Raw genomic sequence first — 26759 nt, forward strand, 5'->3', positions numbered from 1 at the left:
ATTGTCTAATCTTTAAGCTGGACATTCTTGTGGCTTCTTAATTATAGTAAACCATAAAGTCAGTCTATACTCACATACATAGACACACAGCGATAAGCGCTGACTGTACGATAGCAGTGAAAATAAATATTAGAAGAAAAGGGTACAAGAAGTGTCAAACATTTTTATTTATCTTTTATATATTTTAGCCTCAATTATCTAGATTTTCTTTGCTAAGGTAAATGATAATGATGATAAAGTTGTAGGAAACAAAGCTGAGAATCCTTGTACATTGACAGTAAGAATGCTTCACTCTATATATACATTTAAACTAATATGGAATATAACCATAATGCCAGCAAAATATGAGCATATGATAATTGTGTAAAAATATGTAAATTTTTGATATAAAATGCCATTTTTGCTCTCTTATTATAGAACCAGCTGATTCTTGGTGTGATGGGGGTAGATGTGTCTTTGGAAGATATTAAAAGACTGACACCACGTTTTACAGTAAGATGAAATTTGCTCTTTTGATACCCTTTCTAGTTTAGAACTCTGTACTAATTTAGCTTGGCCACAAAGCACTTAGGTAATTCTCAAAAATTATGGGCAGTTATCTTAGCAAAGGAACTACATGGTTAAAAGCATCTCTAAAATAAAATGATTCCATGTTATCTTTCAACATACTATAAAATGTGTATTTAATACATTATGTATTTAAAAGAATATAGATTTCTAATTGTGACTCAGGCATATCTAAGCTTATATTTTTTCTTTTCCAGCTATGCCCCAATGGGTATTACTTTGCAATCGATCCTAATGGTTATGTTTTATTACATCCAAATCTTCAGCCAAAGGTCGGTATATAATTTGTTTACACTGGTTAGTGTTTTGTAGAATTAATGACTAATGTTCTTAATAGGATTGTTGTTTTAAAATTTACTATATAACACTAAATATCAAAGTACAGTCTGTAATGTGGCTCTCTTCTTAGATGACAAGACAACACATCATAATATATGAAAGAGTGAAAGCAGTTTTCATTTTCTGTTACCAATTTAGCTGCACTAGTATTTTTATCTCAAAGACAGCCATTATCACCCACTGAGCCTCAATTTCATGCATCCCACTTCTGACTTTGATTTTAAGGCTGTAAGATAATAAAGGATATTGCTCCAGACATGAGTTTGAACCTGATAAATATTAGTAATGTTCGTCTATGTCCAGGTCACATTTTCTATTGCCCTTCTCTTCTAGTAATTAACTCTGCTTTCCATCTCCCAGAATGGTTTTCCTTTTACTTTAGGACAGGCCTGTAAAGAGATGTAAGAGATTGAATAAGTAAAATTCATGAGATGGGCTTCAGAAATGGGAAATATTTATTAATCAGCAAGTTAATCTGAAAGAGATAAAATGCCATCGATGAACCATATTATCTTAATTTTTATGCCTATTTTCTCAAGATATTTTCATCAATTATCTTGTACAACTCATTTCACTCTTCATGAACTGCTTCACAGGGCATTAATAGCAAAATTTATTTAGACATAAAATTAATCAAAGTCTTATAATTGTAACCTTAGAAGCATCTGTTTAGTTATTGCTTAACTTTGAAGATAATATTGAAGATCCTTTAAACCATGCAGACTTATGCATACTACTTCTTTCTCCCGAGTCATGGATATGTAATGTTAGCCATATATTAGAATATACCACAAGTGTGTGAACATACACACAGTTGTGTCATTTAAATATTGTTCAGATCCATAAGAGAACTATTGATATTGAATGCAAAACTACATTAAATGTAATACATTAATTATCTATTTTAATACATTAAATAATATTACATTTTATAACTGATGTCTACTTTAATTTATCTGACTTTGGAACTTATTTCCATATCAAATTCATCATATAATTACTTGTATCACATGTAGCTGTTGATCACCCTAGTTATGCTAAATGTGTTATTTTAATATAAATGTTGCATAAGTACTTTTTCATATTATTATTAAACTACCACAGCTCTTTAAAAGCATAACCTGTTAAATTCCTCTTAAAAGAGTAATTTATGTTTGGCTAATCATCCTATGATTTTGCTATAGCTTGAAAACTTATCTTTTTATATCTTAATTTTTTTTTTATAATTTTGCAGTATTATTGTTTGGGCTTTGTATATACAGTGTATTTTCAATTAAATTTCCCCTAACTAAAGTAATTCAAAAGTAATAAAAGTGTAACGTGGGCTGGGTGCGGTGGCTCCCACTTATAATCCCAGCACTTTGGGAGGCCGAGGCAGGTGGATCACCTGAGGGCAGGAGTTCGAGACCAGCCTGGCCAACATGGTGAAACCCTGTCTGTACTAAAAATACAAAATTAGCCGGGCGTGGCAGTGCTTGCCTGTAATCCCAGCTACTCAGGAGGCTAAGTCAGGGGAATCTCTTGAACCTGGGAGGCGAAGGTTGCAGTGAGCCGAGACCACTCCATTGCACTCCAGCCTGGGCAACAAGAGCGAAACTCCGTCTCAAAAAAAAAAAAAAAAAAGTGTAATGTGATGAAGGGTGGGTGTGAAGGATCTCTAGTTTTATAATTATAAACCTTAACCCTCACCCAAAGGAACTAAAATATATCATAGACAAAAAGAAGAATAAGGACAATAATGCATATATGATGGAGAGATATATATGTATAAATCTACCATCTAATGGCTGTAACAGTTTAGGTGGTTTTCATAGTCAAAGAGAAGTAATAATTTGAAGTTTTTTTCTTTTCTACATTCCACTAATAACCAATATTTATGTAGAAAATATTACTATTTGAATGACATTAACCTATATTTGTAAATAATTCACTAAAATTTATAATAGTACAGAGAAAACAAATTCTTTAGCAACTTCATTAAAGCCCAACTGATATTTTTCTTCCATATTATAAATTAGCTTTTCATATCTTTATATTTGGATTTTACTAAAGCAAATATTAATATGTAACAGAAAGACATCTCCAAAAATACTATTTCAGAACACCATGAAAAAGAAATTATTCTGAATATCAGTTTATTCTTTATTTCTGAAGTTCATGCTTGTGAATTAAATATGCTTGTGAATTCTCATCATTAACTCAGTAAATATTATGATTTCCGTTTTGTGGCTAAAGGAGGACGCTATACAAATTGATACAAGACCTCATAAAAGGATGACATAGCATAAGATAATTGCTTTAGAAATACGCAAATACAAAGGAACGTATGGTGACAGTATACTAACAAAATTAATCTTAATTATTTTATCAGAAATTCATTAATACAAGTGAAGAAAAATAATGCTTATCTATAGCAGCCATTATTATTTAACAAGGTGAAAGTCTAATGTTATGCAAGTATTTTTTGATCAATGCCTGTGTTTTCCTCCTGATATGGGAACCTTAATTAAAAATATTTCAGTGAAGGTTTTTTTGTAGATGAGTATTCTTTAAAAGCCCCCAGAATATCATTAAATAAAATAGCTACGGACTTTTCACATATTTAATTTTTAAGGACTCATAACATTTTCTAAGCTTGTACTTTTACCAGCATGACCACATTTTGACATGTGTTGAATTATATATTCTGCTTTATTACAAAAAGCATTTTAACTTTCTTCCATTTTGTGTCATTGAAATAACCAGGTTAGGTCTACTTAGTTAGATACCTCATTTTGTTCAATTCTAAGAAATATGTATTGTATAGGAAATTGTGCATAATCTATGTTTGAGAAGTTAATATTTAAAATAAATCTACACTGTTATGGTTACATTCTCCATTAGTTCCACAGATAGAACATTTGGTATCACTTCAGAAAACAAAGGCACAAATATTAAACATTAAAACTTTTTAATATCATATAATTTTCTTAGTTCATTCAGGCTGCTATAACAAAATACCATAGACTGGGTGGCTTATAAACAGAATTTAGTAACTCACAGTTCTGAAAACTGGGAAGTACAAGATGAAGGCTTGGACAGATTGGTGTTCTGTGAGGGTTTGCCTCCCTATTCACAGCCATCTTCTCACTCTAACCTCACACGGAGGAGAAGGGGTGAGACGTCTCTCTCTAGGGCCTCTTTTATAAGGGCACCAATCCCATTCAGGAGGGACCCACCAACCAGGACCTAATCACCTCCCAAAAGCCTTTGGATACCGTCATCTCTGGGGATGAGGATTTCAACATATAAATCGAGGGATGGACATTAAAAGTATTTATATTTGGGTCGTGTAAATTCTAACAATTGTTACTTTTTCTTTTTTTTTTTTTCTTTTTTTGGTCAAATCGATGGAAAACTAATCTGAGACAAACAACCTTTTTCCCCACTTCCCAAATATGTACTTTTCTAGAAAAAGAAAAATAATAGTCATTTTTCTTAAAAATGACTATTCATGTAACAGTTTTTATTCGTTGAAGATATTTTTAAATTTTTATTTTATTGACTCATGAACTCCATACCTACCAAATACTTTGAATTCTAAGTCTATCATTTAGACCTTTTTCCAATCAAGGAAATATCTGAGGAAAATTGATTATAGGATAGAACCCCTACCTATGTTGATATGTAGTATGATGAATTACCATTTTTCTGTTGCTTCAGCCTATTGGTGTAGGTATACCAACAGTTAATTTAAGAAAAAGGAGACCCAATGTCCAGGTAACGGTGAATGAAGGTAGATTTAACAGTGCTTTCAAATTTGCTAAATCCGAGTTGAGATTAAGCTTCTGTTTAAAGCTTATATAATTAAAGCTGCCTTTCCTGACATCAAGCTTCTAGAGCATGAAATGGAGATGAGCATCATTTCTTAATAAACCAGAGCAAAAATGTTATTAATAATGGTAGAGGGTATGTATTGGCTAACTAAAGATTGCAAAATCAATTATGGAATCAGGTTAATAATCAGAGAAATCATAAAGAGATGGCTTCTAAAAATAAATTTGTTATTAAAATTATAAAATTAATGTCAAATTCATGTGATCCTAACAATTTGCTTGTAAATTTACTTCTAAGTGGAAATAAAATACAATTCCTATGTGACAGTTGCCATAAGCCACAGATTTTAAGCCAAAGCTTCTAAAAAGTGTAATTTGGGGTTAGACATTAAAGAAATTTCCCTTAGCTAATTAAAAATGTACCAAAGTGCAAATAAGTAGTGAATTTTATTACCTGGCAAACTCATTGCAAAAGCTTTTCCTTTTGGCAACAAAACTTCCGTTATCATATGTATGCAATATTTCTATATGCACAGTAAAACTATTAATAATCAGCATAAAAGGATACTTCCCACAGCTTAGCAAGAGAATTTCAGAATTTCAAAGGATGTTCAACATTATTTAAGATTTTATAGGTAAGCCTACCATTTCTTTAAAAAAGTTGGTGACATTAAGGCCAACCACGGTGGCTTACGCCTGTAATCTCAGCACTGTGGGAGGCTGAGGAGGGCGGATCACAAGGTCAGCAGTTCAAGACCAGCCTGGCCAACATAGTGAAACCCTGTCTCTACTTAAAACATAAAAATAAAAAAATACAAAAGAAATTAGTTAGGCATGGTGGCACATGCCAGTAGTCCCAGCTACTCGAGAAGCTGAGGCAGGGAATCGCTTGGACCGGGAGGTAGAGGTTGCGGTGAGCCAATATTGTGCCACTGCCTCCGGGCTGGGTGACAGAGCGAGACCCATCTCAAAAAAAAAAAAAAAATGAATAAATACATAAAAAAGTGAGTGACATTAAAACGAAGAGATAATATGTCATTAAGAAGAGATGGATAAGCTATGAAGTAGTAGAACTGAGTGCTAGTTTGGTTCTAATAGCCAACACTGTTCTTGAGCACTCCACTAAATCCTGTAGTGCTTCAATTTCTTCATCTGAAAAGCAGGAGAATTGAACTAGTCACTAGTTTCCATCCTACACAGTATATTCACCTAGGAAATTAAATATGCATGTCAGTTCCCTGCCCCATCCTCTGAAAATTCTGATTTAATTTGGCAGTGATGGCACCAGGCCTCTAAATCGTTTTTGTTTTGTTTCGTTTATTTTATTTAATTTTTTTTCTGAGATGAGTCTCACTGTGTCGCTAGGCTGGAGTGCAGTGGCATGATCTCAGCTTACTGCAACCTCTGCCTCCCGGGTTCATATGATTCTCCTGCCTCAGCCTCCCAAGTAGCTGGGATTACAGCTTCTGGCCACCATGCCCAGCTAATTTTTGTATTTTTAGTAGAGACGGGGTTTCATTACCTTGTCCAGGACGGTCTCAATCTCTCGACTTCGTGATCCACCCGCCTCGGCCTGCCAAAGTGCTGGGATTACAAGCATGAGCCACCGTGCCCGGCCTCTAAATAGTAAATTTTTAAAGCTCCCCATGGAGTTCTAAAGTGCAGAGCCACTGAACTAGTTGAGAAGCTTTAACTCCCTTCCAGTGCTAGAATTTTAGAACAAATTGAATTTCATATTGTTGCATATGAAAGTCTTCATATCTTTCATAATTTCCTATAAAGTTTAAAATTATGTTTATGCCTTTCTTGATATAGTAAATTATTTTGTTACTATCCTTGCATGTTTCTTTTTATGTATTATCTTATACGTTTGCAGTCATGTGCATTTTAGTGAATTTTTGTTTTTGCAGCAACCTCAAATATTGCATGTAACTCTTAACAATATAATTAAAAAATAAACAACCTGAAAATGGTTTGTTTTATTTTTGTTTTCATTCTAAGAAAACTCTAAATGGCAAACTAGCAACCACACAAGACTCCTCAATTTGAAGGATATTTTTGAACTAAGTATCATTTGTAATACTATCTAGTAATTATTTCAATTTAAAATTTGTTAACTTTGCATTCTTCCGTTTCCACAAATGGTATGGTAGTTATTTCCATTGATATCCACATTTTGCAAATGAGAAATACTAGGTATTTTAAATATCAAACAAAAATAATGGGTATGCGAGACTATTTTCCAGTTCTTCAGCCTCTCTTGGTGCTTTCTTATTGAAACATTACGCTTTTGAATTTTGTAGTCACCATGCCCTTGATGGATCTTTAAAAAAAATGGTCAGCTAGATTGCTATTTTAAAAGTACAAGTTATGCATTGAGATTTTTCTTTTATGATTTCATTTTCTTCTCTGTGTCTTTGTATGCTGGATTGGGACATGATCTTCATATTGCCAATTCTTCCTGATAATGCCTCCTCCATGCATGCTGTTTGGGTCTGGTCATGCTATGCATTATCCATTGCATGTAAGATAAATACTCTTATTTCTGTTTACTTTTTATTATTTTCATTATTTTGACTTTGTTTTGCAGTGAGTTTGTTAAAATTTTAATGCTGATACGGTGTTTGTGTGAAGACGGTTTATTTCATGGGACATTAAATGAGCAATGCTGAATAATATTGTAAACTTTAGAGTATCCTTTTGTTAGGGACTTCCTAGGTTTCATTTTTTAAACAAAGAAATTAGAAGGATTTTCAACATTGGCTTTTTTTTTCTTCTTTTAAAATACACTACATTTCAAATGAGTATTTCCTTTTCAGGCAGTAAGATGTCATCAGTAGCTTACCAATACTGGTCAGCATTTTCACCTTTGAAAAATTTAATACTTATTTTCAGTATTCTAGAATCTTCTGATGATAGCAATAGACTACTTAAGCAGTGAATATTTTTTCAATTACAGTGCCAGACATGGCTGTTTTTTAAAATTTGCCTTTAAGAATGTTCATTTATCAAAAACCATAGCAATAAAAAATTTTCATCTTTAGGTGGAATTACTCTTTGAAGAAAGAAGGCATTTTTGTCAGTAAATATTTGCCATGTATACTATGTCATTCAGCATCTTGATAAGATATGCTTCATTTTAGTACATTTTTACTTATTGCAACTGTCTTGGTCAGTTTCTTCCTAAAACAGTGCTTAAAACAGTGATGATCCGAATATCTTTTGAAAGAGCCTGTGAGGCTTATATTATTAAAGTTTGAATGACCTTTGCACTAATCCAGCATAGTTTGCATTTGTTACTGGTATCTAGTTATCAGATTTAGGTAATATTTTAATAAAAATTAAAAATTCAATTTATAAAATTTTGCAATTATAAATTACATATACCTATTATGATTTTATTGGTCTAGTAAGCTTTAAAGTTTTAGTATGACATGTTATATTACTTAGGAAGTTATAGAGGAATTAACTGTATTTTGTTTATCAAATAGTTCAATGAATCTTCATTTTGCAATTGAGAAAATATGAGGTAAATTTGCCAGACTAACAGTATCATTTTATATAATGATATCGATAAATAAGAATTTATCTTATTCCCCAGTGTTATTTATTTATTATTATATACCAGCAAGAAGAAGCAATAGGAAATAGTATTCAGTGAACCCAGGGGTTATTATCCTAGTAAGACTTTAATTATAATAGCTAATCTTAAAATCTTTATGACAACCACAAGTTTATCTTACGCATTCTGATGTCATTTGAATTATTAAAATATAAAATTTATTAGATTGAAATATATGAAGCACACTTGCACCTTTTCTTTATACACTTTCAGAAGGAAGAACAGGTCCAATAGAATGTTTTACTTGGCAAATGTAAACATAATTTTAAAACATTTTATCATACACATTTATTTTTTTATTTTTATTTTTTACAAATTTTAAAAGTATGCCTACATGTTGCCATTGTTTTATGGCCAAATAAGTTATCCAAATGGCTATATTTTGCCCCTTTCCCATGCTAATTAATGAAAAGAAAGTTGTGAATGATTCTTCAAAAGTAGTGTGCCCAAAGAGCTTGTGATTAGAAATGCAGTATCAAATACACCACTCAAAATGAGACTCTCTTCACTTGGTTATTAATTAAGATTGCCTGCACTGAAAGCTCAATCTCTAGCTTTTATATATGTAAGCTATATATATTTTATTTATATATATATATATATATATGAATGAAAGAAGATACCTTTAGATAGTTATTGTATCCTAGGTAAGTAATTTTTGCACAATTAATTTCATAAATACCCACTGAATTGTTTTATACACAGCATCATTGTATAATGTTATGTGTACCTAATTATTATTGTTTTCTGTGTAGAATCCCAAATCTCAGGAGCCAGTAACATTGGATTTCCTTGATGCAGAATTAGAGAATGATATTAAAGTGGAGGTGAGTGGAATCAGTAAGACTAAACAATTCCTCAGGTCAGATGTTGCTGTGCACTCCTTCTACAGGTATCTGTTGAACAGCTACAATGTGTTAGCTTGTCTGTTAGATACTGTGTACACAAAGATGAATGTTCTGTGTCATTAAAATTTTCTAGATCCTGGGTTTTCCTATCCAAAAGATCATATGAAAAGGTATGAATGTTTAAGTTGGATTTGACCTTAGTGTTCTTTCTCTTTCTAAAGGTAGACATATTTTCACTTTTCTAATACAAATTTATCTTGTAGACGTCAGTAAAACTCATAGAGATGGAGGATGTTGCTATAGTATTGAAAAAAGACTTGGAAGGAATCCAACCACCCAAACACATAAGGAGTAGTGTGAGAGAAGCTGCCATGTTTGCCTTAATACATTTTACTCAGCAATCTATTTTATTTCAAAAGCAAAATTACATTATTTCCTCCTCTGAGAGAGTCTTCCATAATAATGAGAGTATTAATAAGAAAAATAAAATAAATAATAAATAACATTAAGTATATGATATATGTTAGTCATGGATTCTCAAGAGGCTTGGAAATTGGTGTTGCTATTGTTTCACACTATAATATCTGTTGTACTGATGTTACATCTGAGGTACAGAGAAGTTAAATAGTTTCTCTACAGTTCTTCAGCTAATAAGTAGCAGAACTTGGCTCTTGCATTCCAGATTCCAGATTTTTAGGATTTTTCCAGATGGATTAACTCCTTTGCAAAGGCCATCATATTTCTTTTATAACTTGTTATAGTGTATTTTAATTGTAGAACAATAGAATTTAATTTACTTTAATTACCCTAGACTGTGGCCTCGTGTTAGGGTGTTTAGGTGATTAATAATGTTTGTTGTAAAGTACTAGACATAATAAAGTAGGATAAAGTAATAGGGATAAGCTTGGTGTCTGGGCTGTCACTCCACTGAGTGACCAAAATGATCTTATTTATATTCTCCAAGCCTCAGTTTCTTCTAAATCAATTAGTAATAGTCATCAAATGAAATAATATATAGAAAGGACTTAGCAAAAGACCTGGTTCATAGTAAAGTCTTTATTATTTTTGAGCTTTTCATAAGTGCACACTCAACTTACATTAGAAGCTGTTATCTACTCCTTCCTTTCAGACCCAATTATTTGAAATTAGATACATCACACATTCGTATATTCTTCAGATTATTCCTTTAATCACACCAAGTTTGTTTACTTATTATTTGCAGTTGCCTGAAGCCAAATGTAAATCACTGGTTGAGTTATAAAAAATAAGTTGAGGAAACTTCTGAGAATTGCCAGTAGACTGGAATATTTAGTGGATAACGTGACCTTGCACTTTTTTTTTTTTTTTTTTTTGAGATAGAGTCTTGCTGTGTCACCTAGGCTGGAGTGCAATGGCGCAATCTCGGCTCACTGCAACGTCCACCTCCTGGGTTCACGCCATTCTCCTGCCTCAGCTTCCTGAGTAGCTGGGATTACAGGCGCCTGCCACCATGCCTGGCTAATTTTTGTATTTTTAGTAGAAACGGGGTTTCATCATGCTGGCCAGGCTGGTCTCAAAGTCTCAACCTCAGGCAATTTGCCTGACTCGGCCTCCCAAAGTGCTGGGATTACAGGAGCGAGCCACCGCACCTGGCCAACCTTGCATTTTTAAGGATTTGGAGTATTCTACTGAAGGAGACTCAACTCTCTTATCTGAAATCCAAATAGGTGTTTATAGTTTTCTCTATCCTTTATTTAGATTTTTTTTGTACTCCAGATATAAGAATTACTAACAAAAAAGTATAAAGAGTCCTCTTAAAAAATCTTTTCTCACATGAAACTGATTGTGTAAGGCAGAAATTTGAAGCATTCTATGTTATATGTAATTTTGTATATATACATTTCTGTGTCTCAGTGACTACTTTCCACTCCACTGTGGCCAGCCGTAACATAATTGACCATTCATTTTATTAATTATGTTTCAAAAACTACCAACAGATTGAAAATATTTCATGAAGGATGTTTTATTTAAATTTTAAAACAGTGTAAAATGACTATAATATGGTAACTTAAAAAAATTCCCAGAGAACAACTGCAGATATTGGTAAAACTAACTCCCTATTTTTATTTTATTTGTTCTACATGAAGTAAAGAACTTAAAAAACTACCATGTTAACAGTCATACTTTGGCAGGTCAGCTTTGTTTCTAGAATAAAGTAGTTGTTTCATTTACTCTTAGATTCGAAATAAGATGATTGATGGGGAAAGTGGAGAAAAAACATTCAGAACTCTGGTTAAATCTCAAGATGAGGTAAGAATTGATTCTAGCTTATTCTTAAATAAAAATTATATCAAGAAAATTTGATATTGGTAATTTGTCCTTTTTTCTATTAATCCACTATTATAAAATGGATACCTCTAGGAAACAATTTTTCTTTTTTAAAGCACTTCTTAGCTGGAGGGATATTTTCACTAAGATATATTTTTAACTCTTTTTTCTTTTTATAAAACACTATTGCTTTAGGTTTCTTGATGTTTTCTTATACATTAACAGTATATTCTTGAAATTATATTTTACATATATTTTATGAGAAATAGAATGCACAATATAATTTTGCCATGTTGTTTTACACCATGCCAATGTTGCAAAATTGAAGTTAATATTTAATAGCTATGTGTTTTATATGATTTGTCTAGGTGGATGTTCTAATTATTGAGTTCCATATATTAATTATTTTGTATTTTTAGCTTTTTGTTTACTTGTTTCTGGCTTGATTTATCTTCATTTACTAGTTACACACTTTAAAATTTCCCAGCACTTACGTCTGAAATTAAATCCTGTGATAACACAACTACCCCCACAAATAATTGATTTATGTCTATTATCACATTGGAGTATGTCTATTATCAGTCAGATGTGGAGTACATACAGACATTTATACATTTGAGTATTTGAAAAATATAGGTCTCAGAAGCTTTTGAGCCTGGAAATGTAATTTAAGCTTTTTTGTATAACCTATATCCTTTTCCTCACAAGCTCATCCTTTTTAGATGGATGACATTTCTCTGAAATTCCTCATCAGATCCTTCCCTAGGTGGAAGGTGAGCTAGGATCTGAATATGATCCTTCATTAGCACATGGCCTTTCTCATTTTAATATCATTATGAGTCCCTATTACAGAACACAAAGGGAGGTATATTTACATTTCAGTCTTTGTTGCAACTTCAAATCTATTTACTTAGACTTTTGCACATTCTTTTTACAGCTTACAAAGTAATTTTCTGTTAACTTCCATTGATATTTTTCCCCCTTCAATTTACTGCAAATAACTTTTTTTGACAAATATTCAGCTAAAGACTATGTTTTCCTATCTTAGAATTTTAAAATGTCTGTCATGAACACACTATTGTAAATAGATATAACTGCTAATCTTCAATTACTATGTTGCCTTGTACTCCAGATTTCTATGTATGTTGGTATTTCAAGAAAAGTTATTATTTACTCTATGAGTGACTATAATTTTTATCACTATTCACTATTTTATAGACAATCAAAACAATTACAACTCTGTGCATACATATTACTCTAATTTTTAGGTGATATCTTTCAAAAGCTCTTTCTAAATGGTCTATGTAAGGGATTTGGCAGAGATATTTAGGATGTGATAGTAACCTTCACATTATAGTGTTATGCGGTTTAGCCAAAGTAGCTGAATTCCACAGGCTTAGGTTAGTTATTAACTTTGAAGTTCATTTTTGTGGTGGTTGTAGGAATTATATAACCTTTCTTGTACCATTTTCCGTATTGATGAGCTGGGAATCTCCAGTGTTAACACATTTCACAATGTTTGGCATAATGAGTTGGAAGTAATTTGAAATTCCTCACCTAGGAAATGTTTCCCACAGAACCTCTCTTTACACCTGATTTATTGAATATTTTTCACCAAAACCTGTCTGAAATTAATTTGTAAACATTTTTTTCATAGTCATGTCTTTCATGAGTCTTACTACTCTATAAAAATTGTAAGTGTATGGAATAAATGAGAAATTATATGAATAATCAAATGTTTAATACATATATGCTAACCCTTATGATACTGTATTTTTATGGATTTTAGTGTTACTACTGAAATAAGTTTAAAATAGAATTAGAGCTTTTCAATTTAATTTATGCCCAAGTGAATCTGTTTTGTTGGAATCTGAAAATAGTTTGTATTTATTACACATATTCCATCAACAGTCCTTTATAACTATATGCTTGGGCTAAAACTAGAATGCATTTGTTCTATTTCATGCAGAAAATTTACAGAAAGATGGCAGAATTTAGTAAGGATAAACTTACTGAATAACGACTTCCTTAAGAAGCTAATCTGAGAATATTTCCAAACTTTGAAAGCAGTTGAAAAATAGATTTCTTGACTAAAATATTAGATAGTAATAATGTTTAAAGTTGTCTGTTTCAATGATTTGTAATGATTATTTCATTACAAATTGAAGACTGAACCAGATTATAATTTCTGCTACTGATATTGAAAAAACTTGTATTTTTATTTCTCTGCTCTGATACTATTTTCTGATACCGTATTTTATTTATAACTTGCAGACCAACACTTGCTTGCCCTCTTTGTTTATGCGTATATGAGTAGTAACAAATATATAAGCATTGTTTCTTCTAATTCTTTTAATAATACTAAGCCCTCTTCACCAACCCTGTTCCCCCTCCCCCCATCTGCTACACATACACCCACACATGCTCACACACAGACACACACGCACACATACATTGTGTAGTTGTTATAAACATGAATTTGGCATTATACATTTTGCCAACTTAAGTACCTTACCTCCTCTTTAACACTTATTTCTTTATCAATATATTGCGGGATATAAAAGTATATACTCCAGGGGTTGGATCAAGTGACAGAATGACTTTAAGGTGCTTAGCATGGTGCCTTATACCAAGAAATACTTCAGTACATGTTACTGTTTTGGTGAGAATGATGAAACTCAAAAATAACTAAGCAAATTAAAAATTACATATATGTCATCGCTATACGTAATGGAAAAGTGCATGTATAAAAGATATAGCCATGCATGAACTTCTTTAGCTCTGTATTTTCTTTCCCTGGTGGATTTAGGTGTTTTCCTAACCTTCAGTGATACTGAATAGCCTCTTATGATACCATAATAATGCTATAATAGTGGCTTCATAAAAACAGTCATATGCTAATCACACACTTGGATCTAGACACACTGCGTTAATGTCCTGATGTTGCCTGTTACTCTTAAACATACTTTAGTATGGACATATCTGAGCCTTGTCTAAATACTTCATAGTCCTGTTTCATTATTAAAATTTGGTTTTCAGGAAATACTGTTTTCAATGTTTTGAAGATAATTTGGCATAAACTATTATGATTTTGCACTTATATTTATTTCTGTCAAAAATTTTGCTAGACACACATAGAATAAATAAACGTAGAATAAAATAGATCATACCTTTGTAAAGATGAGTATTAAATGACTGCAAAATTTATAAGTAAATTCTACTGCTTTACTTTTCGTATATATTCATACAAAATGTAGTGATAATAACCATGATAATAACCACATCAAACTTCTTTCTAGAGATATATTGACAAAGGAAACAGGACATACACATGGACACCTGTCAATGGCACAGATTACAGGTAATTAACTGCATTCTATGTGTATTGTGTATTCCAATGGATTAATATTAAGTCTGCATTTTCATAAGTGAATTTTCATGTGATTTTCAATAGAAGAGTTTCCAAAATGAAAACATAGTAAACTTATAGACTAATTTTTAAAATGGAAAAGATGGAAAAAATCTAGTAATACAAAATTGACAAATGAAAATGTATGTGATATAAATCTATATATTTTGTATTTTTACTTGAGAAATGTTGACAAATACCCATAATGATATGTAGGGTTCACTCCACTGACTTCCTCTTTTAGTTGTTGTTTAGTTTACATTACACACATACACACATTTGAGTTGAAAACTAACCTCAAATATAAAGCTTATGTCATCATTGTAGTATCTGATATAAAATGTTTAGTTGATATAATTTACCTCCATGAGTATCAGTTCTATAATATTCTGATTCCTCTTATTGGCTGGGCTTTGGAAAGTTGGACAGCCTAAAAGTTAGTAATCTATTGGTAATTCTCCATTCTTTAACACTTGCTCAACACTTCCTTCACTTTCTTGCTGTAACTCTCCTCTGAGCTCACTAATTCCTCTGAAGTCTTCAGAATACTGAGGGTGATATGAGTGTGTCCTCATTACTCATTATTATTTTTTTTTCCTTTCTAAAATTTCCATCTTTGAATCTCATGCCACCATACCACACCACCTACTATTCCTCCTTCTTAACAATCATGTCCCTCTCATTCCTATAAAGATTTCAGCTCCTGGCTCATTGTCACTCTCCTACATTCACATATTTCACTGTTTTTCAAATGATGCCATACCTACACTGGTGTAAAGAAAAATAAAAATTGTTTAATAAAATAAACTTTAAAAGGAAAAAACGTAAGCTCAAAATTTTTACTATTAGATTTCACAGATATAAAATTAGTCTGTTAGATTGCTATAAAATTTTCTGAATACTTCCTCCCAATTTCTGTATTTTGCTATCATGGGCTGGTAATAGACAGTTTGTAAATTGGCTAGGTCCATGGAAAACACTTTAAGTAGCATTGACATAGATGATGTTTCTACTACCTGGGCTGTCTTACTTTTGGCCTCCTCTCCTCTAATGATCTTGTCATCCCCCTACCTTAGCCACTGACTCCAAAATCATATTTTGCAGCTCTTACAGTGTCAAGTCTGCAATGTCTTCATAGTCTTTACATGAGAATTTTTCATCCAACTCTCAGGTTACCACATTTTAACTTTCCATCCTCTCCTGCTACTAGCAGTAATCCTTGACTCAAGACATGAAATCCATCAATCCCTTCTTCCTTTTTGCTGCCTTGCTCTCTTCGTGTCCTTGTGCCCTTCTTTATTTAGCAGAAATTCCTTGGGTCTTTCACTGTCTTGCGCACACCACCAACTCCTTTCATCATGGTTGAGTTTGGCAAACAGCAATTTGGCAAAATACTAGTCCTGGTTACATTCAAATTATTAGCCATACCACACTGTACCCATACAGCTAAAAGTGGCTGAAGTAAAATACTCACTAGCTGATATATCACCTAAAATTCATGACCTCTAACCTGAAGTGGGCCTTACTGATGGCTAGCAGTCTCCATAATCCTGTAATTTTAGGATGCTCGTAGATGACTCTTGATCACTTCACTCTCCAAACCTGTAGTACATTCTCATCATTTTCGCTCGGGTGATGAATTTGTTTTCCATTTCACAGAGTAAAATAGAAGTGGTCAGAAAGAACTCCCACTATTAGAGTAATAACTACTTGCATCTGTGTCTCCATCTTCTATCTTTATTTCTGTTCTCAACACAATCACAAGAAGGTTCTTAACCCTTGAGTAGACTGTTTCATTTCTCTACTCAACTCTCACCAGTAAATTTGCTATCTCATTCAGTCTGACACCCGAAGTCTGGCAAGGCCATCAGTGGCTTAAACCATTTGACCTCACTCACCATCAGCTCTGTGAATTTATCTTCCAGGTTCTCCACTGAACAGTACCTGGTTAAGCCACATTGTCCTTTTTACAAAACAACATAAACACTGGCACCCATCTGCCTCAGAACTTTTGTATATGAAATTACTTCTGCCTGGAATTACTTTTCCCAGTCACATGCTCATTCCCTCATCTTCCCATCTTTACTTACTTTTCATCTCTTCAGAAAGGCCTTCTCCAACAATCTTATTTAAAATGTATAATGCTTCTCCACACTCTATCTCCCTCTTGCACTTCATATTCTCCATAAGCCTTATTGACATTTAACATCACGCACACACACACGAAGCATATATAAACTTATGTCTACTGATTATCATCTGTTCTCTCACTAGTGAGTTCCAAGAGGGCAGGGATTGTTCCCTGCTTTATTTACTTCTGAATCATCAGCTTGTATGACAGTGGCACATAGTTGGCACTCTAGAAATATTTACAGAATTGAAGAATTTCAATTGGGAGAAATGGAAGAATTTTCCAATTGAAGAAATTTTCGATCTGTCTCATCTTTTCAAATTTATATAATGGTGTGCTGAACTTCCATTACAATATTTAAGTACAGAAATCTCTTTAACTACATATTAATATACAACTAATATGTAGGCTGTGATGGACTCAACGATTTCTCTCCTAATAAAAATCAAACCAAGTCCCCAGAACATACGCATAACCTTTTATGGGAGCCTATGTTATTATCATAGGAACCTGTCTCCTTTAGTATTCCTAGGATTGCATGTAGAATAGACGTAGAAGAAAAGAGCATATTGCAAAACACCAGAATGGCTGTTTTAATTATTTTACTTTTTTCCATCAACTGATTCCTATCTCTAATTTCTAGGCATTTCTTTATACATGTATAATCTTCATGTGTATACACAAGTTACTCTTTTTCCTCCCCCTTCCTTGATTATTGCCACCTTTCAATTTTTAGATTAACTTGTCAAAAGGTGCAAAAAGAGAGGAAGTCTTAAAGGTCTGTCTCTTGAGAGATGATTTTATGATAAAACAGAGTATCAAGGAATTGTATGAGAATGTGTTCTGTGCCCCTGTTGCTTAGACGAACTAATTCTGAGAAAAACTGGATTCTTTTGACCCTTACAATGTGATAGCTGGCCCTCCCACAGTTATAAGGACACGTTTGGGGTGTTTTATGTGTCTCGTGAATGGCCTCTACACTCAACCTCTTTTCCTCATACACTGAGTGATAATACACAGTGCAGGCAGGTTAATGTTCTTTTCTCAAGTTCATATCACTCCTTGTTGACAAAACTTTCATCTCCTTCCATTTTCATCGAAGTTTAATTTGAACTTCCAAGTCTGGTAGTCCCTTCACACATTTCTAGCCCAATGTATCTGTCCTGTCGTTTCTGTCACTTCCATCACTATACATACAACTGTTCTCTGACAAGGCCCCAACTTGCCCACCTTTGCATGTTTTCCTCACACATTCGCTTTCCAAGTCTCCAACTTTGGGCCAGATTAAATCTATTTCCATTGGAAATACTTTTCTGAATCACTGTACAAATTCACAAACAATGATTTAGAACAAAATATTGCATCTAAGTTGAAGGAAAAAAACATGATATATTTTTATTTCATGAATGAGATACAAAATTTTCATCTGGTGATTTCTCTCTTCTTAAGTCTTGATCCAAGTACTGTATTTTGAAATGTAATCAATTATTTTAATAGGATGCTTTCTTTTTTTAGAGAATAATTTACTTTTATGGAGATAAATGAGTTGATAAATGTGTTATAGTCCACTTAACTCAGTTAACCATGTTTCTGTCAGTCACAAAACACTGCCTGGGCTATACCATTCATCTGGTGGCCACTTGCTTTATTAAACTTTAATCTCTAGAAGGAAATAAAGCAGTCTTGGTCTATCAGTTTTGTAGGGACAGAGACAGCAAACATTGTATATGACAGCACCATTGACTAGGAATGTTGATAAAGATCTTATCTGGCTATATGTTGAAAAATTAACTTGGCTTGAGATGGATATAATTAAGTATAGCTATGTTTTTCTATAGAACGGATTATAGCTATTCATAACAACCAAAGACTTACAGGCCAACAAAACACATAGTAGATATGCCAATTTTAAGACTTCTATTTTCTTCCTCATGGGTTTCCATACTATATTTATGGTATATTAGATGTAACCCAAGCTTATAGAGTGACACTTTAGCAGTTGTATGATATAACGTTATCGGTTTTAATTAGAAGTTTCTCTTAGCAATAAATGCTGATGGGGCAATAAAAATGCCCTAATTTCCCTTGAGAAGAATTTGTAGGAGACAATCTTCAGTGCTCAGTAATTCTGCTGTACATTTTGTAAATGGCAAGTGAATCAGGAAAGGTCATCTTGCTGTCAGAGTGATTGCACTACTTATTTTAATTTTAATCTCTGCCTGCACTTAAAGGAAGTTACCTATAAAGTGAATATAGAAATTTTCATTAAATCTATATAACATTTTATTTCCCTGACCTTTTCCCATAAGGAATGTCTGTGAATTACTTAATGACTGAGAAAGGTTTGGGAATTAGAGGTAACAAGCATCCATTCATTTTGCTATCTTTATTATATCATTAAATTTTAGCAAATAAACCCTTGAGTTTTTTTCCTTTTCAGAGAGTGAAATTTTAATATTTATAGTCATAAGAATGAAATTTTGAAATTTCATGGTTTTCCCTGTTCTATATTGTCTATAAAAATACATAATGACATTGGGATAGCCATTCCCAAAACTGGGGCTACATGAGGCTTAAGTGATTCAAAAGATCTACACATCCCTAAATCTAAAAGCTGAAATTATTAAAAATTAATTAATTAAAGGATCTACACATGCCTAGAAATACTCAAAAGCCTAGATCCGCACACCTTTCCCTGCACATCACTAAAATTTGGGCTAGCTATTAAAAGTGGATGCCGAAGGTGACCAAGTGGGTTACATTAAACAAGTATTGCTTTTGGAAAGTAGTTAGATTGGGCATTTTAAAGGTAACATAAACCCGCTGTTCACAAGTTTCCTTCTATATTCAAAGCATAGCAAAGATCATGTGGCTCCATAGCACATGTGGATATGGAATAGTTATATCCTACATTTGAGTATTAGCGTGAGAGTAGGAGAATTACACATATGCAGCTGTGTTACTGGAAAGTGCATAAAATTCTGAAATCCTTTAACAATTCTGATATGTATTTTATTATTTTATTATTAATTGGCAATTTCAAAATAAGTAAGATACCTGCCTAACAGCTTTTTATTTTGGGCAGTCATTAAGACAAGTTTTGATGGCCGGCTTGTCTGACATTCATTGTGTCTAAAACATTCTGAATTTGGCCTAAGATTTTCACCGGAACTCTCCTCTGCTTTGGACATCCACCATAAGACTAGAGTAGTGCCATGGCTCTTGTTAACTACCAAACTCAAGATACAGTTCCTGTTGCACCTAATAACAAACTTCCAAATAATGTGGAATAGCCACAGTAAATAAACTTGAAATAAATACTATGACTTAGTTTTACTGTTGGGTATGAACTAATGAGCTGAGCAGACAATTTCTATTAGTGCAGTAAAGGAATCTGAATTTGCCTATGAGTAGACACTAGAGAACTTGCCCAAGGATTAGAGTTTTAGTAGGTATTTATCCCTCAAAAGAATATATTTTAGATGACTTTATGCATTGTTCAATAGTAATGATAATGGCCAGGTGTGGTGGCTCATGCCTGTAACCCCAACACTTTGGGAGTCTGAGACAGGCAGATTGCCTGGGCAACATAGTGTAAACCCTGTCTCTACTAAAATACAAACATTAGCTGGGCGTGGTGGCATGTGACTATGGTCCCAGCTATTTCGGGGGCTGAGGTGGGAGGATCGATCGAGCCCAGGGGATTGAGGCTGTGATGAGCCATGATTGAAACCACTGCACTCCAGCCTGGGGGATAGAGTAAGACCTTGTCTCCAAAAAAAAAAAAAGAAAAGAAAAGAAAAAAATAAGGTAATGATAATAGGAACTCTTCCATTTGTATTTTAATAGTATGTCCATCTTATAGAAAGCACTTTAACATGATATATAATACATTAAGGAAGTATATCTAAATGATATTATATATTTACTTTGTTTAAAAATACCCCTAATGTTCTTCAATTTTTTGTTAAAATTCAAAGTACTTTAATATAATTTTCTGGAAGTATAGTAGGGGAACATGACATTCCTTCCTTGCCTCATTTGTGGGTTCATTCAGGAGCTTATTTTCCACTTGTCTCTTCTGATTTCCTACAATGTAGACAGCTACATGACTCTGGATGGCAAGACCAAAATTAAGTACTGTATTTGCTGAATGCATTTTCTTGTGAAAATAATATGTCTTTTCCTTCCCATGAGGAAGATCTTTCGATTTTCCCATGAACTTGATGTGTCTTTTTTTTTAAGTTATGTTTCATTTTTGTTTGTTTGTGTTTATGCTTCTCTTGTTTCTATTGCAGTTTGGCCTTGGTATTACCAACCTACAGTTTTTACTATATAAAAGCCAAACTAGAAGAGACAATAACTCAGGCCAGATGTAAGTACTGTGAAAGTGACTTCAGGGTCCATTTGTTATCTCTTACTACCAGATGTTTAAATACGTCTAGATTTTGGAATACCCAAGGCTTATTAAATATTTTAGTAGGTGTTATTACCAAATCTACAGCAATGATTCTAACCCATTCCAAACATGCAAGGAACAAGAAATATTCTACATGGATAGAATATGAGCAGGTACTCCAGTCTCACTGGCAGTCCCCACCGCCCTTCCCTGCCTTGCTATGTGCTCATAGAATCATTGCAGTGCTGTGTCCTGTTGCTGTCGTTTTAAGGGTCTGCTAGCTGGAGCAAAATGTTTCACATGCTACTTATCAACATAGTCTCTACTCTCATGGCACTGTGCTAGTAAAGCTTTTCCTTTTCTTTCCTTTTATTTCTTTCTGGTTACTTATTTATTTATTTATTTATTTATTTTGCATTTGGCCAGAATAATATTGTGCTTCACATCTTCTACTTCTTCTACTTTGAATAAATTAAATTGCACTGGTCTTTGGCTTTGGTTTGGCAATTAACTTTCTTTTCGTAATCCAAATTAATGTCTCAGTAATGCAAATGGATTAATTTTTTTAAGCCTCATTTGGAATGTAGAGTAATTAATACTAGTGCATACTTCAAGTTATTGTTTATTTTGTTTTGGGTGACTAGATTTTGTAAAGTAAAATGACCATCATATCCGTTGCACGTTGCCAATTATTGCTAACAACCTTAAATTTTTCTGTGAGGATGAAGTAAAAAACAAAACAATACCAAAAATATACATATATGTTTTACATCTGATCTTAAAGTAAGCTACAGTTTCTTTCATTTCTCTGTCAGTTCTTTTTTGCCCTCAGCAGGCCTGGTGTTCATAGTGTATTATACATAGTACATTTATATTTCCACTTTCACTTGATTGATAGATATGATGGTCTTTTCACAACCAGCAATTCTGCATGAGCTAGTTCTTCAATTGATAAATAAGGGGATAACTAGTGAGTTTTTTATTGGTAAATGCTTATGTTTATATTATGTTTATAGCCTGACGTCATTGGTATTACACCTGCATTAATCACTTTGCAAAACAGACCCTTGAAATAACCACAGTACAGAGAGGGTAATCTAGTAATAATTGACAGGACATACTATCCAGTCTTCAAAATATGTCTTTTTTCCCCCAGACTACAGCTGTACATAAATGAACCTTTGATCTATGCACAATATTTTTATTCAAGAAAGTCATTGAATAAAATATTGTTTGTGACCCCCTTTGCTTTACCCTCTTTTTTTTTTGTTTCCCTGCTTTCTCTTTCTGATGGATTTTCACAGCAAAAAAGGGCAAAATGAAGGGCAAGTATTTTCTTGTTGCTCAATTTCTTTCTGTTTTGTACACTTGACATTTCCACTGATATTTTCCTTCCTATTGGATATTATCCTCTGTGCTTCTCATTTACTAAATTTTCCTTCATGATCACTCAAAACTTAGCAGCAAAAAAATGGTAGAAAGAATATGCTGTATTTTCATATGCAACCTGGTTCACACTCAAGTTTTTTCTTGGACTTAAGGAGTTTTGTTGTGTAGCCTTCCGCTTACTAATTCATACCTAATATGAGGAATGTTATTAATTCACTAAAGGCATTAATGAGTTTTTTAACATTGTTTTCTGTATCATAATATGGTAAACTGTTTATATAAATAATTGGTCTTTAAAATACCTCTGGCATAACATTCACATCAATCACTTTTTAAAAGATATTTGGTTATAGTAGGGTTAGATCAGAAAATTATAGACATCGTATTTTCTTTAAAATAACTGTGGGGATCCATGTTATGAAATTAATCTATATTATAATGTTATTATATTGGGAAGCATTGAGGACATTTATATTCATTGATATGTTTCAATTTTAGGATGTAAGTACTCTATTTTCAATTTTTCTTATTAGATAATCTTTCTCATGCCTTATTATTATTATAGAATCTCTGGATATATACTCTGAATTATCTATCTAATCCTGTAACATTTTCTTTGCAGATTCGGAAACCCTGAAGCCAGATCATTTTGAAGAATCTGGCTATACATTCATAGCACCAAGGTTGGTTTTGTTGTATTTTTGATACATCTTGTATCAGTAGCTAGGCCTTCAGCAATAGTTCAGAATTGGGTCAAGACTGCTCTGGATTAATTCCATATCACATTATGGAATCAAAGGAAATAATTACTTTAAAACTGAAACAAAATCTTATTTATTCATTTCTTTACTCATTCAAATACGGGAGGCCGAGGCTGGCGGCTCACAAGGTCAAAAGATCAAGACCATCTGGCCAACATGGTGAAGCCCCATCTCCACTAAAAATACAAAAATTAGCTGGGCGTGGTGGCACGTGCCTGTAGTCCCAGCTACTTGGGAGGCTGAGGCAGGAGAATGACTTGAACCCAGGAGGCGGAGGTTGCAGTGAGCCGAGATCGTGCCACCTCACTCTTGCCTGGCAACAGAGCGAGATTCCATCTCAAAAAAAAAAAGTCAATTACTAAGCAATGTAGACTCTGGGATACAATGGGAATAAGATGGATATAGGCTTTGCTCTTGTAGAACAACCAGTGCATCCAACAATAATAGAAAATTGTGTATTTGCACCTGTGAATATATATATACACACACACACACAAATATACATATATAAATACACATATATGTACCAATATTTATGTGTATCTTTACACGTATGGATAGAATGAACATAATAATGGATTTTTTTAATGGTCTAATTCAACTGTCTGGGAGAAATTGTTAACAGTGGCATTGCTTTACATAGTGTTTTAGATGCACCTCATTTCTTCCTACCCAAGTTTACTTCTCTCTCATATAATCCCCCTTCTTTATCACACATGTACATCTTTTTCCCCATCTTGATTTTCTGTAATTATTTGAAACTATTCAATAATCGAAGGATGTTCTTTATTTTACTTTCTTTCCTCAGTTTTTGACTCCTACTCCATGGCAGACACATATAATATTCAAATATAATTCCCATTAATCTGGGAACAATTTACATAGAAGCTTGGATTATTATTTTTTCACTTTTCTTAAATTACTCCAAAAACCCAAAGATGCATATAAATTGTTCTGAGTTACCTTTTAATTCCTGCAAAAGGATATTTCTGGATTCTGTTTCTACTTTATCATAGGGAATATGGGTTTTTTGAGAAATCTGTGTTAACAAAGCATATTCTTGGCTTTGTGAGTGCCCCTATCCTTGAGAAACTTATCTTGCTTGAATGTCCTTTAGTGTGTGACACTGGTGATTGTGATGTCCTTTGACACTCCATGCTTTCTCTTGCTTGATGACACACTATTCTGATTTTCTTACTCCCTCTCTGGATGCATATTCACTGTCTCTTTCATGGGTTTCATTTCTTCTGCTGATCACTCATATGAGAGGGCTACAAAGGGTGCTAGCCCAGGCTCCCTTTTTATCTGAAACTGCATTCAGACCACAAGCCACCCATCTGTTCCCTGCCTACAGGTTAGGTTCATAACTCCCAAAGCTATATGATGGCCATAAACATCTAGAGACAAAGACATATGTGTTTCATTAATATTTCATTAAGTTATTGAATTCTATATTGTATCTATTTTCAGACTTTATATATTTCAACATGAGACATTCATATCTCATGGAAACCAGACAAGAATATCTCTTCAATGTGCTTCAGATTTAGCATCTTATAAATAATTGTTTCCTTTGGAAAGTTCTACCTGTATTGCCTCAGAGGAGAAAATGCCATCCTCCCAAATGAGCAATCTTGAAACCTGTTAGTTGTCCTTCCCTGCTTCCTTTCTCTTGTGTCTCACTTCTAATCAATCACCACGTCTTGCCCATTCTGTCTTATGAGTATCAAGTATATCTGTTAATCTCAGCTGCCTCTGCCCTAATCCAGGCCTCTGCCTTCTCTCATCTAAACTACTACATTTGCCTCTTACTTGATCTCCTTACTTTCATATTTACCCCATATTTCTTAATGCTGTCTCTGTAACCAGAGAGAGTTTCTAAAATGTGAAAAGAAAAATCATTTTTCTCATCTTCTAAATACAGGCCAGTGGTTCTATATTATCTTTATGATTATCTGTGCTTTATATTATAGCTTTCAAATGCTCTTCCACCATGTCCTGGTGTACCAGTGTGGTCCCTCACACTCTAAACCGGGGACCATCTACATCCTGTAGATCAGCTATCAATTTTAAACATAAAGTTTTATTGGAGCACAGTGATGCTTATTTGTTTCTGGAATGTCTTTGGCTGCTTTCTCTACAAACACAGGGTTGAGTAGTTGTGGCATAGACTTTATGGGCCACAAAAGCCTAAATCACTTGCTCCATGGCCCTGTCAGGGAAAGTTTCCCTACCTCTACTCTAAATTTCAGCCATACTAACCTCTTTCAGTTCCTAAATGCACTGTTTTCTTTTCTTTGTTTCTTCTTTCTTCCTTCCTTTTTTTTTTTTTTTTTTTTTTTCTTTTGCTTTGTTTCGGTTTTACCTCCTTTCTTCCCTTTTGGGCTACACACACATATATATGCATCCCACTCCCTCCGAAATCCAAACTTAAAAGTTCCTTGATGTGGGGATTTCTTTCCTTTCTTCACTGGTGTACGCATCCTTCCTGCTTCATAGAATTCTCAATTTCTCTTGGGGAGCACTGGCCACATTTTATTTACTTTCTTCAACAGACCATGACTGTCTATTTGACTTAACATTCACTTACATTCAATGTAACATTCAGTACATTGAATCCATTGCTGGCACACAGTAGGTGCTGTATAAATACCTGGTGACTGGAGAATCTGTAAACATATAAAGAATATTCTTAAAAATTGTATCACTAATAATACCTGCAATCTTATTAGTAGTTTTTGGACGCAAGTCACTTAATTAATTTCAAGTTACTTTGAATTAGTGAGAGCAACTTTAACCCACTTTAACTAGAAAGAATTTTCTCAGTATTAAGGAGAACATTAGCTAGGAAAAAAACCAGGTCCCGCAGAATATTAACATAACAAAAAATTTAAGAAGGGATTAAATTAGGCCTGCTATGTTGGCAAGACTCTCCATCTCAGGTCTGTATTGTTCTCTACAGTTTCTTCCCTTGTCTCTCCCAGTTATTAAGTAACAGATTATGCATGTTGGTTTTCTCAGCTTCACTATAAGACAAAGTGGAAACTAGGGTAGAATCCAGATACATAAAGTATTCAATTCTAATTCCTAATTCATAGGCAATGGATTTTGTTTAATCCAGCAGGTATTAGTGTAGGAACAATTTCTGTAGTCAGTGTCACATTTCACATTT

General features: G+C 33.4%; 1 protein-coding gene across 4 annotated transcripts in view; it reads left to right on the top strand.

The window, feature by feature from the left end:
* Nucleotides 1–26759, top strand: part of CACNA2D1 (calcium voltage-gated channel auxiliary subunit alpha2delta 1) — a 503324-nt gene that overhangs the window by 442930 nt on the left and 33635 nt on the right. Inside the window, exons 17-24 of one of the 4 annotated variants that reach the window (XM_025380146.1) lie at nt 418–492; nt 765–839; nt 9099–9170; nt 11409–11480; nt 14798–14859; nt 21337–21413; nt 22742–22762; nt 23449–23509. In XM_025380146.1, coding sequence (XP_025235931.1) covers nt 418–492; nt 765–839; nt 9099–9170; nt 11409–11480; nt 14798–14859; nt 21337–21413; nt 22742–22762; nt 23449–23509 — 515 coding nt within the window. The remainder of the gene's footprint in view (nt 1–417; nt 493–764; nt 840–9098; nt 9171–11408; nt 11481–14797; nt 14860–21336; nt 21414–22741; nt 22763–23448; nt 23510–26759) is intronic. The other 3 variants (XM_025380147.1, XM_025380148.1, XM_025380149.1) reach the window with 3 other exon arrangements.

Source organism: Theropithecus gelada, chromosome 3 (genome assembly GCF_003255815.1).
Source record: "Theropithecus gelada isolate Dixy chromosome 3, Tgel_1.0, whole genome shotgun sequence".
Classification (NCBI taxonomy): Eukaryota; Metazoa; Chordata; class Mammalia; order Primates; family Cercopithecidae; genus Theropithecus; species Theropithecus gelada.